This window comes from Antedon mediterranea, chromosome 10 (genome assembly GCF_964355755.1).
Source record: "Antedon mediterranea chromosome 10, ecAntMedi1.1, whole genome shotgun sequence".
In the NCBI taxonomy this organism is placed as follows: domain Eukaryota; kingdom Metazoa; phylum Echinodermata; class Crinoidea; order Comatulida; family Antedonidae; genus Antedon; species Antedon mediterranea.
In genome coordinates, this window is record NC_092679.1 from 12,159,142 (window position 1) to 12,172,868 (window position 13,727).

At 32.6% G+C, this 13,727-nt stretch overlaps 1 protein-coding gene across 4 annotated transcripts in view; it reads left to right on the forward strand.

Annotated features, from left to right (window-relative positions):
* Positions 1-9,106: 9,106 nt before the first annotated feature.
* The window catches only part of LOC140060471 (uncharacterized), a 28,784-nt gene continuing 24,163 nt past the window's right edge, over positions 9,107-13,727 (forward strand). For 2 of the 4 annotated variants that reach the window (XM_072106701.1, XM_072106702.1), the window contains exons 1-5: positions 9,892-10,217; positions 10,324-10,501; positions 12,056-12,243; positions 13,185-13,268; positions 13,425-13,480. In XM_072106701.1, the coding sequence (XP_071962802.1) occupies positions 10,125-10,217; positions 10,324-10,501; positions 12,056-12,243; positions 13,185-13,268; positions 13,425-13,480 (599 nt within the window). In that variant the 5' untranslated portion in view covers positions 9,892-10,124. Of the gene's footprint in view, positions 9,465-9,890; positions 10,218-10,323; positions 10,502-12,055; positions 12,244-13,184; positions 13,269-13,424; positions 13,481-13,727 lie in introns of those variants that run through there. The other 2 variants (XM_072106700.1, XM_072106703.1) reach the window with 2 other exon arrangements.

The window sequence follows — 13,727 nt, forward strand, 5'->3', positions numbered from 1 at the left end:
GCAAATGATATGCCTATCATAATAAGTAGTGATAGGAGTAGTGATAGTGACATCATTATTAGTAGCAGCAGTGATAGTGATAGTGATAGTAGTAGTATGCCTAGTGACGACCAAATACTGTCTCCAAATACAAATGATATGCCTATCATAATAAGTAGTGATTGTAGTAGTGATAGTGAAATCATTGTTAGTAGCAGCAATGATAGTGATAGTAGTAGTAGGCCTAGTGAAGATCAGATACTGTCTCCAAATACAAATGATATGCCTATCATAATAAGTAGTGATTGTAGTAGTGATAGTGACATCATTAGTAGTAGCAGCAGTGATGGTGATAGTAGTAGTAGTAGCAGCACTATGCCCAATAGCAGTAGTAGCAGTAGTGGTGACAGTACTAGTAGTAGTATTAGTAGCAACAGCAGTGGCAGTAGCAACAGCAGTGGCAGTAGCAGCATAGGAGAAAAGTCTAGTAGTAGTAATAATAGTAGCCCTGTTGTAGTAGTAGGAAATGTTGATGTTTTGTTTCATTTTCCAGGTAGTGGTGATAACAGTTCTAACGACATTTCAAATGACAATTTTGAACTTGAATCTAATAAAGAATATTTTAATTCATTAATTAATCGTGAAAAAATATCTAAAAATCCATGGGCACATTTTGAATCACAATCAGTCAAAGATCATATGGTAGAATTTTTATGTAATATTCGATCTGAACTCATACGTTATGAATACATAATCGATTATGATAGTTCATCGTAGCCTAACAATTATAGAAAATGTACTAATCTGTGATAACACAGCATTTCAACTTGGAGATCTCGAAGAATTGGCAATTGCATCATTTGGCCTTGCATTGAAATGCGCTGAACGATACCAATCTAAACACATCATCTCTTATGCTTGTGAACGCCTCCGGAATCTTGGATTCTTTAATCCTAAAAAAAATTGCCCAAATAGAATTTAAAATATTACAGATAGTAAACTTTAATATCAATAGTTTCACTTGTCTTGATTTTTTTCACATTTATTGCGATATTGCTATCAGTAAAGCTACAACCAACAACAATAAACGTAGAATAGAACGAGTGAGACACGAATCTGTCAAATATTTGATTACAAATAAAATATCTCTTACAACAGTAAAGCCGTCAGCAATAGCTTACTTAATAATTAACGGAATTCTTGAAAAACTTGAATTACAAGACTCATTCTATTTTGAGAATAATGGTGATAGTTCTTAAACAATTTAAGATAATTTAAAACATAATTTAAGTAACCATCATTACGACAAAACAATTCAAGGGATTAGATCTAGAATATAGTTATAGCAATGTTAGGACTATTAAATTGATTAAAGAAACTAAACTAAATAGATTAGTCTAAGATGTGCAATATCTAAGTACTATGTAATGTAATAAGGTTTTAAAAATGTAGATTACTGCAGCACTTGTACTTAAGAAAAACAAAGTAAGATAAGCAATGTAAATTAAAAATAATATTGCTATTTTAACATTATAATGGAAAAAAAGCTCTAAGGAAGATATTAATAATACCAATAATAAATTTAATATAGATTATTGATAATAATGATTAAAATAAGTAATTTGTTTTAGTAATATTCCCGCTATTAAGTTAATGTAAGTTTTTAGTTAGTAATCAATACCAAAAAAGGAGGGGAAAAAAGCAACATTATTTAATTAGGTTAAAAAAAAATTGTTAATGATATTTAGTTGATATAAGTTTTTAGTTAGTAAGAATTAAAAAAAAAATTACGAGTTTTTATTTTAATAATACATTTTAACTAACTAACTTTGATTTAGTTAGTAAGAAATAATGATAAAAAAAAAACTAATATTGTAATTATTAAAATATTTTCCCTTATTAATTTCGTATATAATAGGTTTTATGCCTATATTATTGTATAGTAAATAATTAAAATAAGTAATTTGTTCAATAATCTTAACTTATTTAAGTTAATATAAGTTTTAGTTCGATAAGGAATTTATAAAAAAAAAACAAAAAAAAAACATCCCAGTCTGAAGTCGGAGATGCTACCTCATCGTGGTAGACTGGTGTCAACATTATTTAATTAGGTTAAAAAAAAATTGTTAATGATATTTAGTTGATATAAGTTTTTAGTTAGTAAGAATTAAAAAAAAAATTACGAGTTTTTATTTTAATAATACATTTTAAGAGCCATTGTCTGTAAGAATCAAACAAATATCAAAAAGAGTGGCAGACTCAAAAAAATGGATTTCTTTCAAATTTTGCACATGGCTATATATGTGTTGAGAGAAATCAAATATGAAGTATTTTTTATTCCACACGTATATTTCCATGGCAACGGCCAAATTTGTGTTTTTGACAAATTTTGTCCTTTTTTAAGGTTTTTTAAAATGGATATTGGCACTAATTTGATGAACGATATTTTTGTGTTGTTCATTTAATTATAAAAAATAATTAGTGTATGCATAATAACAATGCATTGTGTACCCGTTTCAAATTTTTTTATTTAATTTTATTTCATACTTTGGGAGATACCATTTATTTAAAAAGGGGTGTTTTTCACTTTTTTTAAATTGTTCAATGCAACTAAACTTTACTTCACCATAACGCCCAAAGTGGTGTATTTTTTTAGCTGATTTATTACAAATAGGTAGTTCTAATGTTTAATAATTGATTTCTAAAATAAAATACTGGGGTAAATTTAAAATCTACAAGCAGTGTTGCGAGAAACATAGGCATTTTTATAAAAAAAAACATGGTATATTAGTAAAAACATTTTATTTTCTTTGATTATTTGATTTCAAACTCATTGGTCAGAAAAATTCTTAATGTTTTATATAGTTCTAGTTGTGTTGTGAGAAAAAAAATTAATTTTTAATTTTAGATTCTGTAATTCCCAGTTTTAATGTCATTTTATATCCTCTGGAAATTTGAATAAATTATCAGATCGTTGTGAATTTTAATCTTTGCAACAGATTACTCCTCTCTTATTTTGAAGCTCCTCTTTCATTTGTTTACTTCTTTTATTTGCTAACCTAAGCAGATCCCACATGCCCATCCACCACCACTTTCGACTACCACCCCTCCCCACCCCCACCCCGACTATAACCACAAAAAGATAAACTGCAACACTTTGGTCGATCATCCACTATAGAGTGTCAAATGCATGCATTCAAGCACCACCCACACTGTCGCTACTATCGCCCCAATGAATAGACGGATTCAAACTCCTCCATCCCACCCCCTCCCCCTTTCTCCAAGCCCCCACCCACCCCAAGTTAAAAATTGCAATGCAAAAGATAGGACATAAAGTTAAGTTTTTAGACCCTCGCCTTCAACCACCTAACTATTTAAAAGTCCTGGATCCACCACTTTCCCCTCCCCAAAATAGAACCAATCAAAAGTCAATGATATACTCAGGTATGTTAATGCTACATAACAAATATTGAAGCCCTGATTTGAAATTTCATTTCATTTAAGGTCAGCATGTAAAATATCACACTTTATTATTAAATATTGGTTTTAAATTCTATATTTTTTTTACTGTGATGGTTGGATTCAGTAATAATTATTAATTAATAATTATCTGATAATTATTTAATTTCCCTTAGTTATGCATAGCAACAGTTACTATGGTAACTAAAAATGAGATATTCTTTAGATTTTGCATATTTATCTCATACAAATTTAAATTTGTAGATTATTAGCAGGCATGCCTTATTTGCATTTTCAAATTACCGTTTCACAAGTTCATATTCGTAAGCACTTTCTTCTGTGATTATTTTTATTCATGAAAACCCCATATTTTATTTACAGCGGCCACCTCCCTTAAACGGACGCACTTTGAAAAGCCTGTTTGTTCTTCCTATCTAATTAGTGCATTTGGTGCTTACCGTAGCAGCTGCGAGCACCTTTTTATACTAACAAGGCCAACAGCCATTAAGTCGCGTGCTACAAGGCATAGTGATACCGGACCGACAGACAGACCGACCGACCGACATAGTGAACTATACTGACCGAAATTACTGAACATGTTTAAAAATGTTGAAATGTTTAAAAACATTTATATTTTTTTAATTTACACGTGCGTAGCCTGTCACTTTTGACGTGCTCGTATAACGTAATTTCGAGTTGAAAAGTAAGTCAAGAAAACAGAAATCGGGCAAAAAGAGTTCGCAATAACATTTAACGCGCAGTGCGCACCCAAAAATATGCGCACTCATGGCAATTTTGTAAACGCTTAAAATTGCCGGAAACGTACTCTTATTTCATCGAAAATAAATTTTGAAAATGTTAAGTGCGCGTACGCATGCGTTACATGCGCTACGCACGTAATTGTATTGCCATATGATGATTTATGCCCTGAAATTTATGAGTACCAAATTTTATTTAATTGTGATTCATGGTTGTGAAGATATGATTACAAACGTGATTTCGTTAAATCGTGCGTAGACCGCGTAATTTTTTATTGCTCACCGTGAAAACATAACCACATCGATTCCTGGCCATAAGGAATATTCTGTGAAAAATTGACTCTAGATTAAACTGATATCAAGATAAGGTCAGAAAGCGATAAAACGCATAGTGATACCGGACCGACAGACAGACAGACAGACCGACCGACAGACAGACAGACCGACCAACCGACCGACATAGTGAACTATAGAGTCGCTTCCACGCGACTAAAAATGAGATTTTTTGTAAGCGGCCAATCGAAAAATGTGATACTTATTGCATGGACCTATGAATTAGAGGTGCAAGTTTATTGTATTTCTTTATATATTAGCTTTATTTTGAAGAGGTTTTAAAAACATTACTGTGAAGAGATGAGAAAACTACACAGATTTTGACCGACCATTTTTCATATGATAAAAGTTTTTAAAATTTGTCTAAAAATGCTAAAAAATACTAAACCACCTGATTATAAATAATAATATGCCTACAATTAGCTGGAAAATTGAGAGGCTCGTTTCGTTAAGAATATCGTATATAGCCAAAATAAGTGATTTTGGCCCTTTATCGGCAGAACCTCCCGTAAGGGGTCATCGCCCGTAAGCGGCCACTTTTCCAGGTCCCGAGGGTGGCCACTTATGGGAGGTTCAACTGTATTTAACTAAACAATTATCCTTAGTTACGCATAGAAACAGGTTCTAAGATAACATAAATAATACATTTTGACATAACTTGACCCAAAAAATGACCCTTTCACAAGGTCAGACATTTTCTGGGATTCAGTAGATAAGTAAATTTGGGAAAAGGTAGTAAAGCTATGTAATCAATTGTTTGTAGTCATGAAACCCCATATTAAAAATATTGTACTTAGTTACGTATAGAAACAGTTGCTACAATACACTATAGGTAAAATGTTGATGTCATTTGACCTCAATATGTAAAAAAATTTTTTTTTTCATGAAACTCCATATTTAATTTTTTTTTTTAAATATCATTTGTTACGTTAACAGGTTTAAGATAACACTAAAGGTCATTTTTTTAACCTTTATTCAGATTCGTCAAGACTTTCTTTCTGAGATTATTAGGATTCAGTATTTAAAGTAAATTTGGCAAAAAGTAGAAATGTAAAGCTATGTAGAAAAAATGTTTTTTATTTATGAAAAACCCCTTATTTTTTTTTTAATTTTCGCATAGAAACAGTTACTATGGTAAAATGTTGACATCAAAATGAATGAATTTACAAGGTCAAGTTTGTCATTAATGGAATGCAGTAGAAGTAAAATTGAGAAACATGTACAAATGCAATCAATTCTTTGTATTTATAAAAACGCCATTTTTTACGTTTTTTAAAAAATTACTTTCCTTAGTCACACATAGAAATGGTTGCTAAGGTAACACTATAGGTAAAATATGAAAATTGTTGAGAATTGTTATGAACTATCTTGTAAATTTTGATCAAACATTAATAGTTGTAGTAAAGTGGGGACCTGTCCTGTTTTGCATTCTGACCCCTTTTGACCTCAAATGACCTATTTACAAGGTCAGATTTTTTGGGAGGTCTTTCTGTATCTCTTTACACAAAATAGATTTAAAAATTTATAAAAACCATTGACTCAATTATTTCCAAGTTTAACATTATTTTCCATCAACTAAATATTTCAATGCAAAATACTGTTTTTCTGGCAATTAATTGAAATAAACCTGGCAACACATTCTCCTATTTTATCTAAACTATTCGTATGACTCTAGTAGCATTATGACAAGCCACATATACATTTTATTATTGGATTAGCCATATTTAAATTGTGTTTCATGTGTTTTGTTTGTTGATATTTTGTTATATTTTTTGCATTTTTCGTATTTTCCTGGCAACACAAAACCTATGTACGAAATTTACCCCAGTGTTTTTTTCGTGATTATTGTTGACAAACCTATTGACTATCAAATCAAAAAACCTCATTGATTTAAAAACACCACTTTGGAAGTTATAGGTACGTTTATGAGGTATACTTTTATAAAAAAAATATTTTTTAAAAACACCCCTTTTTAAAATAATGGTATCAACCAAACTCCATTTTGTAATTTTTTATTTTCTACATTAAATGGAACTCAATACATGTTGTTTACACTGCTATAAACAAAAACTGTATACTGTAAGTATTTTTGGTTAGAATAAGTATACAAGTTTGTACTTTTTCACTATAGAAAATCTGTGAAAAATGGCAAAAACATCAACATTTGGATAATTGACCGTTGTTAATTAATTATTAATTATTAATAATTAATTTCGTATATAATAGGTTTTAGGCCTATATTATTGTATAGTATATAATTAAAATAAGTAATTTGTTCAATAATCTTAAAAGTAAATATAAGTTTTAGTTCGATAAGGAATTTATAAAAAAAAAACAAAAAAAAACATCCCAGTCTGAAGTCGGAGATGCTACCTCATCGTGGTAGACTGGTGTCAACATCATTGGTAACCAAACTGGTACCAAGATGGCTAACAGCATCACGCATATCTTGTACCATAGTTACAGTCGCACACTAAAACCACACATGTGTGCTGTCACGGATGTAGGCCACTTATTGAGTGTGAAAATATCAAAAATAATCTAATATATAAAAAGTACGTACAGTATTATATTTGTTGGAAGGATTGCATGACAAAAACATTAGGTGTACAGGTAGGAATTATAAGTAAGTTTTAATTCGTCACTATGACGAATTATAGGTCCCGAGCATTCTGACGATCTATATTAATTTTAAAAATTAGCATATTTTCACCATTTTTTAATCTTACACGAGCGTAGCCTGTCACTTTTGACGTGCTCGTATTTACGCAATTTCGAGTTGATAAGTAAATCAAATATGATGATATTATTAAAGAAAGGTTTTTAAACAAAAATCGGGCAAAAAGAGTGCATATTACCGTTTAACGCGCAGAGCGCGTGCAAAAATCTTCGCACTCATGGCAATTTTTTAAAGGCTTAAAATTGCCTGAAACGTTCTCTAATTTCATCAAAAATAAATGTTGCCAATTTTGAAAACATAATCACATCCACATCGCTTCCTGGTCATAAGGAATACACTCTGAAAAATTGACTTAGCTAGATGAAACTGATATCAAGATAATTGACGGACAAAATAGTGCTAAGGAAAGAATAAATAAACAAAGATTCTGACAGAATCAATAAGGTTATGCATGATTAATGCATAAAACCTAATAATTGATTGAAATCGCGTTATATAAATCTGTGCAGTTAAAAAAAAACCTTTTCTCCTATTAAACCGGGATGCGACGCTAAAAGTAGCCCTACCGTCGTGTTCTTTATTAAATAAGTGCGCCCACTGAATTTTCTTTCCAAATGTATAATAATCACGGTACAGTGGAACCCCGATTAAAAGGGAAACAGGATTGGACCCGGAACAGGAGTAGTTTCCTCTTTAAAATATTAATGTCGAAATAGGGTTGAGTTAGAAAATGGATGTAAAAGTGTCAAGATGATTTTTACCACCCCCCCCCCCCCCCCCACCAAAAAAAAGGCGTAAATTACGACATACATATACATATATATTACGTACCGATGCCCAAATCAAACTTAAACCGCAACTTTTAGACATTCATCGCGCTCCATAGATACGCACTGTACTTGTTTTTGTGTGACGTATGGTCTATTCGCACGTGTGAATGGCCAGAAGTTGTGCCTCTGATGATACACGACGCAACATGCATCATCAATCAACACATCTCCGTTTTTGACACAGTACACGCGCGCGTGGTGTGTGTGTACGTAAGTCGTGTGGCAAAAAGGAAGGTAGGTATGGTAATGTGTGTGGTACGTTATTCAATTACTAGCCTAGTTCATTAGCTCAACAAGAAGTGATCTCAAATTTAATTTAGATCATTGGTTTCAGAGCTGTTTACGTGTAAGTAGGCCCCACCACACACAGGCTAGAGAGAGGAGAGAGAGGGCCTAGTTAGGCCTAACTTAACTAGGTAGGGTAGGCCTAGGCCTAGCTAGCCTAGCCCTAGCTAGGCTAGGCCTAGGCCTAGTCTCAGTCTAGTAGGCTAGGCGGGCCCTAGGCCTAACTAGGGCCTAGGCCTTGCTTGGCCTAGCCTAGGAGTAGTACTAGGCCTAGTAGTAGCCTAGGCCTCCTAGTAGTGTAGGCTACCTGCTAGGCCTCTACTTCTAGGTTACCTAGTAGGCTAAGGCTAGCCCTGGCCCTACTATCTAAACAGCTAGCTAGTAGAGGGCCAGCAGGCCTAGTCCTAGCTAGAGTATAGGCCTAGGCTAGGTAGGAGGCCTAGCCTAGTAGGGTAGTCAGTTTTTCTGAGTTTGCCACAACATTTCACATTCATTCATTGAGATGGGTGGTTTTATGGTGTCATTTCATCCCGGTTAGATTTTTATTAGTATATTACTAAACTACCCTATATTAATAAATTAACACTCACTAGCCTAGGGGCCTATCTATGGTGACGAGCATTACAATTTGTTTTATGTATGTAGGCCTAGCCAAAAATCCGCATGATTTCCGCTGAACGTCGCGAAATCCGAAAAAAATTACTATTTTAGGCAGGTTTTTTCAATGTAGCCTAACTCTGTTCTTATTTTACCGATTTTTATGGCTATTTCGGCACTGTAATAAATAATTAATTACCTATAATTATTTTTAATTCTTAATTTCATGGAAAATCCTAAAATCGTCCTATTTTATGTTAAAGTATAGGCCTAGGCACATTCGTAAAATTTTCTGATCCTGATACAAAAATGTCTATAACTTTTGAGTTCTCCAATTTGATGGCTCTTTGACCATGCTAAAACTGACCAATCAAACTTGTATATGAGCTAAAAAATAATTAGATTGGTTGATATTGCTAGTCGGCACACCCCTTTCTTTACAAAGCATTCTCTTTGATTTTCAGTACTGCTAGTGTTAAAAGATAGGAGACATTTCAAAAGCCAGCGATCTGGTAGGCCTAATGAGCAGTCTTAACGTAACAAGTAAACTGAAATTGCATTTTCTCGAGAACTACTTATAATTTGTGATTTGTAATTTTAAAACATAATTTGATTTAATGTACGTTTTTTTTATACAACTAGTTTAAAAAAACCCATTAAAAAAAAAAATTCACCCCGCGTCCATTATGCTATAGTGACTTTTTTTTTTCAATTTTCACAGTTGATAATTGTTCTATTGTTAGTCAATTTAAATTATTGTTAGTTGATAAAATTAATGTTATTCTGTTACTATTTTCAGTATTTTTTTAGTACCAGCATATGTGTCATTGTTTATTTCATTCTGTAAAACTTACATCTCAGTAAAGTGATACAGCCCTGCATGGTTAATTAGGCACCACTGTCTTAGGAAGATGATCAAGATCAGCCGATAAGAACATAACGCTTTAATATTAAATGGGCCAAAAAAACAAACAAATTGTAATGACTAGCGATATTCTATCTATATTAGGTCAGAATCAGCTTAGCATCTCTGCGACAGTCCTCTCCCAATGGTGGGGCCTGTGGCAAAGCGAAATTTAATTTGCATCCCTAGATTGTCAGAAATGGTAAAATTCGTGAAAAATGGATATTGATTGAATGTTCTTATAAATTTTTAACTGTTCTAGTCTGCTGTATATCGAATGTTAGTCCAGTATTACTATTATGGCTTGTGACTCAACAGATACAAGATCTCCATTGTCAGAAAAAAATGGTAATGTTAACTGGACAATAAAGAAGACCAATGAAATATCTAAGGTATGCCAGCTTGAATCGAACACTTAGAATGTATGTGTACGTAGGAATTTAAAATTCTTTTCAGTTTCTAATCAAATTGGAGCATATATATGATTATTCGTTACAGGTTTTGGAGTTTATCTTTTTGCTGCAAACACAATATAAAAACAGTAGAGGCTCAGTATTGAGTATTAACATGATAGAAGATGCAACCATTTCATCAGCAACAACAATGTGTTGTATTGTTGAAATTAAAGGTGATGGTGAATGGACACAACATTTTGATGTTGAACAATTATTTACAGGTATCAGATAACTTTCATAGTATTACTCAAACATTTATGTTATGGTAATGACGCACCCCTTAGTGCGCGTCAAGAAATTGACTTACCTTTAAGTGACAATGACGCACCCATTTTGATGCACTGTGACCATGTTTCATTGATATGACGTACGTAAGTTATTTGTTAATGACACACCTAGTGTCATACAGTTGACAAGTGCATAAATAATATCAACTATAACAACACTGTATATTAGAAATGGCACACCACCATGTGATGAAAAGGGTATGCCTACAGTATGTGTGTCCAAAATGTTCTCAGTGATCATGTCGAGTAAAATGTGTTATTCAAATAGGGTACTTCAGACTTTTTTGTATTTGATGAGTTCAGAAGAATTTGTACAGTATGGAGAAGATGTAATAAAACCCTAAATAAATTATTATATCTAAAGTTACAAGATCTGATTTAGTTGTGAAGCCCTGTTACAACTGGATCAATATCAACACCAAATTATATCAATATGAATCTATATCCGCATGTATAAAAGTATGAACTCACAAAAAGTTCTTGTTAATTCAAAGAATGTAATACTAGGCCTACCAACATTCTTGATGTTTCTGAACCAGACACTGAATAAAAAAAACAAAACAATTTTTTTCATTTCAAGGAGATAATCCATGTAAAAGATATATTGTCCCCCAGAAAAGATATTTACCTGAAAATGGAATAACTTGATTAAAACTACAAAATTCAAAGTCCAACTTTATTAATCTTCATTTTTCATGTTTTTGGGGGACAATACATTATTAATGTTAAAACAGCTCCAAATTTATAAATGCAAAAAATAAAAAAATCATAAACCAATAATTGAAGGGTTTTTGTTTTTAAAAACCCCTGTTTTGATTGTCATGGTTTCACTTGTGTTTCACTATAAATACCCTTGGCTCAAGTATTGTTATAATATGTTCAACTTTACTTTCGATTTTGTTGTATTCGTTGTTTGCTTTGTAAATATGCAAGTGAATAAATAGCTTTTTAAAATGCTGTTATCAAGTTTTATTATAATCGGACACTTAATCGATGAGCTGATAAAAACGATTGTGTTATTCATATTCATATATTTAAGTATTCGTATTTGTGCAATAGCTTGGTTTTACAGCCTCGATAAACAAAGTATGAAGAGAGAGTAGAGAAAATCAGTAAAATAGCTTACAGAATATTAATAGGAATTAAAGATTAAGAACGCGAAGATATTGTTAACAAGGTGCCATAAGTAAAAATGTGATTATGTCGGATGAGTATCACCCTCTCCACCATTACCTTGTCTTTATTAAGTCAGGGCGTTTAGTGTGGAATACATTTTCCATATGGAAAACCAATAGAATGAGAAACTCGTTTCTCCCTACTGCAATGAGGCAGTTGCATGAAACATGGAAATGTGGATATTTTTATGCTACACACACCAATCTTGCTTGATTTTGTATTTTAAACAATGTATTTTATCTGTATTTTATTTTAAACTATGTGTTTTTTATCTGTATTTTACCAAATTGGTTCTTTTTTTTATTATAACAGGAGAGATTGAACCATTATTGTCTGTTATACTAGCCACTGTTGGAACTTTTGAAATTGATGTCAAAGTTCATGAGGAGAATCAAATGAGACATGCTAACGTTTCAGTAGAAGATGGTGATGATATAGCTATTAAGTTCTCACAAACAGATTGCACTGGTGATGAGAATGATTTCTACTGTAAATATCTGGTATGTTTCAACTATATAGAGAGTTTTTGATTTGAGTTTTGGACTCCACAACATGACTTTGGTAAACTTCTGTATCTCAGACAGAGGGAAAACAGCAAGATCCCACCAAATTTGGCAGTTGACTTGTTAGTTGACTTGACACACATCTACCTAACCAATCAATTAATTGTGTTGGTTACAGTAGTTTTATTGAGAGCCATAGTGAAATCAACTCTCCAAAGTGGCTTTGGGTCACCACTAACTCTATGTCTAGCTGGTATTTAACTGACTTTTGCTGTTCTTTAACTTTCCAACTCACATAAACAAGCTTGGGTCACTCTTCCTGATGATCATTTCACTTTTGATTATATTTATCGGATATTAATCAGAAGTTGCAAAAGTATTTGCACTACATTCTGTTTCTGTTTTACCTGAAGATTGAACGAGTGAGTGAGTGGCCGAGCGGTTAAGACAGTGGAACCGTAATTACGTAGCCATAACATCGGCAGGGGTTCGAGGCTCACTCACTCCATGGTTCTGGTGGTAGAACGAGTCTTCTCGGATAAGGACTATAAACTGTAGGTCCAGTGTACACATCTAGCTCGTGTCGTGTGTACTTTAAAGAACCTAGTACATCTTTCGAGACGAGTAGGGGGTTACCCCGGTGTATTAGTACATCACAGCCACTGATCACCAACTGGGCCCTCTGGGAGACCAGTCTTTGACTGAAGAGGTTACCCAGTATAAATATAAATTTCAATTCAATTCAACTAGCTGACTGACTGCTTGGTTCAGTTGACCACCATTGAAATAAGCTTTTAATTAACCTCTAGGTCTAATTGGTTATCATATGTGGTTAAAATTATTATCTAATGTGAATACATACTTAATAAATTGTAAAATGCTAGTTTTAGTATTGAGAGCATAACTGAAATCGTTTTTATAAAGGATATTTTTTTTAGATTGTTATTACAAGAAAAAACCTGTTGCAATTGTTGGTAGAGCTCAAGAGCTATATCCACTCTGTCTTCGTGCTTAATAACTTGGTATGTGCTTCAGTTTTTTTGTTAACACAATTATGTCTTCTGCAGTTATTCAACAATTTTGGAAAAATTTTATATTTTTAGTGACTGAAGTAGAAGTAAACAAAAGATAGAAAGAAATGTTTTAAAAACAATTTTAGACTTTTGTTACTTTTATAGCCTTTGGTTGGCCTAAATATAGAAACATCACAACATTCAGAAAAGACAATGTTTGGGTAAGATTCAAATTATTTTTGCAATACAAAAAACTATAGATTCTTGAAGATCCCACCTTATTGTAACAAACTAGATTCTTGTTTCTTTCTTCTTTATACTGAGAACCTCAAAGACACAGCCACAGGGACCAGTAGCCTACTTAAGGAACTGGTTTTTGTTCTTATTCTAGAAGACTCGTTCTACCACCAGGACCATGTAATGAGTCATCTCTTGGTTGCCAATATTATGGCTACGGTTCCACTGTTA